General features: G+C 37.3%; 1 protein-coding gene across 1 annotated transcript in view; it reads right to left on the bottom strand.

Annotated features, from left to right (window-relative positions):
* Positions 1 to 1,104: 1,104 nt before the first annotated feature.
* LOC122086292 overlaps positions 1,105 to 2,066 on the bottom strand; it is a 3,428-nt gene continuing 2,466 nt past the window's right edge. Inside the window, exons 3-4 of the mRNA XM_042655042.1 lie at positions 1,229 to 1,794; positions 1,105 to 1,113 (exon numbers count right to left, since the gene is read on the bottom strand). Of these exons, the coding sequence (XP_042510976.1) occupies positions 1,105 to 1,113; positions 1,229 to 1,794 (575 nt within the window). The remainder of the gene's footprint in view (positions 1,114 to 1,228; positions 1,795 to 2,066) is intronic.

The following is a 2,066-nucleotide window of genomic DNA, read 5'->3' as shown; positions in this document are numbered from 1 at the left end:
TTTTTTGTAATTTTAGCAGTTCTATTAGAATGAGAGAAAAATGTTGCGAGGTTGCATAGCACACACTAACACCTCCTTGTGTACGTCTATCTCATGCAATATGACCTCTTTGTTACTTATAAGACCATCCTTAAAACAAATCTATGTTATTTATCCAAACATCAAAAGACATATTCTACCATGTGGATAGATTGTGTTCATTAGGCTTGTTGAATAGAACGACATGGTCTAGACTTTAGATTAGTTATATGCCAATTTCAAAATCTAATTCAATCAAATATCTTTCCTTGTAGTGACATGCTTGCCACGTATGAATGCATGTATACCAATATTCTAGACAGTATTATGCACTCTACCAACAGTGGTATAAACAATTTTCATTATATAAAATTAAAAAAATGATATCAGTTTTTGTGATTTTGGAAGACATTAACTCCCGTTGTTACATAAATAAAAAACTGAAATGGCGGGATTTTTTTTTTCCCACAAAATTACAAGCATTCCCATGCTATAAATTTCATCCAAACCATATGAGGCTATAAGGCCAGAATTTCCTTTTTGAAGGGGGGAACTCAAGATTTTTTCCACTTACTATCCACTCCCTTTGGCCCCTTTCACCATGTTTTAATGGGCCATTAAATCCATCGACCTTAAATTTCATTGATGTTTAGTCTAGTTTTACCAATGAGCCCAAGGTATTGGCTTTGGGCTTGAACAAAATGACACAAGAGATAAAGGGTATCAGATAAAGCTAAAAATTCCAAATTGATGATATAACAGAGAACACTTATCAAGACAAATGAAACCAGACATGTTCTTAAATCAAACCACAAAAGCAACTGTTTCAGAGAAACCCAAACATGAAATGTTCAAATATATATACTGAGCAGAACAACCAAAGGTTTCACCCAAAATGTAATTGAGCAGAGATCTCATAGCCGGTACACTGTATCAGCTTCTTCCCAAGAAAGACATCTGTAAGAACAGTCTTTCGATTGCAAGGAAGCTTTTAGAATTGCCAGACCCTACAGAAATATATATATATATATATATTTATATATATATAACCAATGGAAAGAAATATTGAATCAGCAATATCTATAATCATGAGTACTGCAAGTATGTATGAAACCAGATGATGAACAGATGAAAACATAAGGGTTGTCATCTGGGTCTCTCTAAGAAGTATAGAAAGCTGAGATTTGAGAAATCCTAATTGCTTACTTACCAAATTAATATCCAAATCAAAAACCCTCTCTTCAAGAGAACCCACTTCCCTGACATTGAAGTTGTTCAAGAGAGTGATACCAGATATGGTAGAGAAGGGTGTCACAGACAAATCATCCATCACCATATAAGTCACCAATCCCTTCACATATCCTGCTCCATTATCTCTGCGTCTCAGCTCCTCTGCTGTTCCTGCTTCAGCAACATGAGTCATCTGTACTGAGAGCTGATGTTGATAACCATTACTAGGACAACGACTAACACAGATACTGCTTACATAGTTACAACCGTTGCTGCACCTATAAAAATGTGCACCACCTTTGTCACTAGGTGAGGTTCGATTGGACAAAAGGAAAGGAACTTGGGAAACACCAGTAGGAAGCTTGGGTTCTAGGAGGGTAAGCTTGGTTTGGTTTGGTTCTAAGTAGGATTCACTTAGGTTCTCTACTCTTTTGTAGAGATTGCCCAAAGAACCAACCATGTTGTCCTTAGTGAGGAGCTTGACAACAGTTCCTACAGGTAAGGCCAAGAGGTTAAAGAGGAAGTCCACAACCTCCTTCCCTGCCTCTGCAAATAGGACTTATATTGGCTTTATTGTCAACCAGAAGTTTCACTTTCAGATTCGAAGCTGCAGCCATGGGTTGGGTTTTTTGGGTTTTTGATGAAGACATTGGTAGGCTACCTTGCACAACTCTAGGGTTTTAGATGGACTTCTGCTGGTCTGGGTGTCTGGGATATATAGGATATTGCTTGTAGCGGGAAACGAGTGCATGGGCTTTATTTACATTGATGATGAGCATAGGAAGAAAGTCTCTGCTGTCCAATTGTTAAATTACAAA

Source organism: Macadamia integrifolia, chromosome 8 (genome assembly GCF_013358625.1).
Source record: "Macadamia integrifolia cultivar HAES 741 chromosome 8, SCU_Mint_v3, whole genome shotgun sequence".
Classification (NCBI taxonomy): domain Eukaryota; kingdom Viridiplantae; phylum Streptophyta; class Magnoliopsida; order Proteales; family Proteaceae; genus Macadamia; species Macadamia integrifolia.
This window is presented reverse-complemented; position numbering and strand designations above follow the sequence as displayed.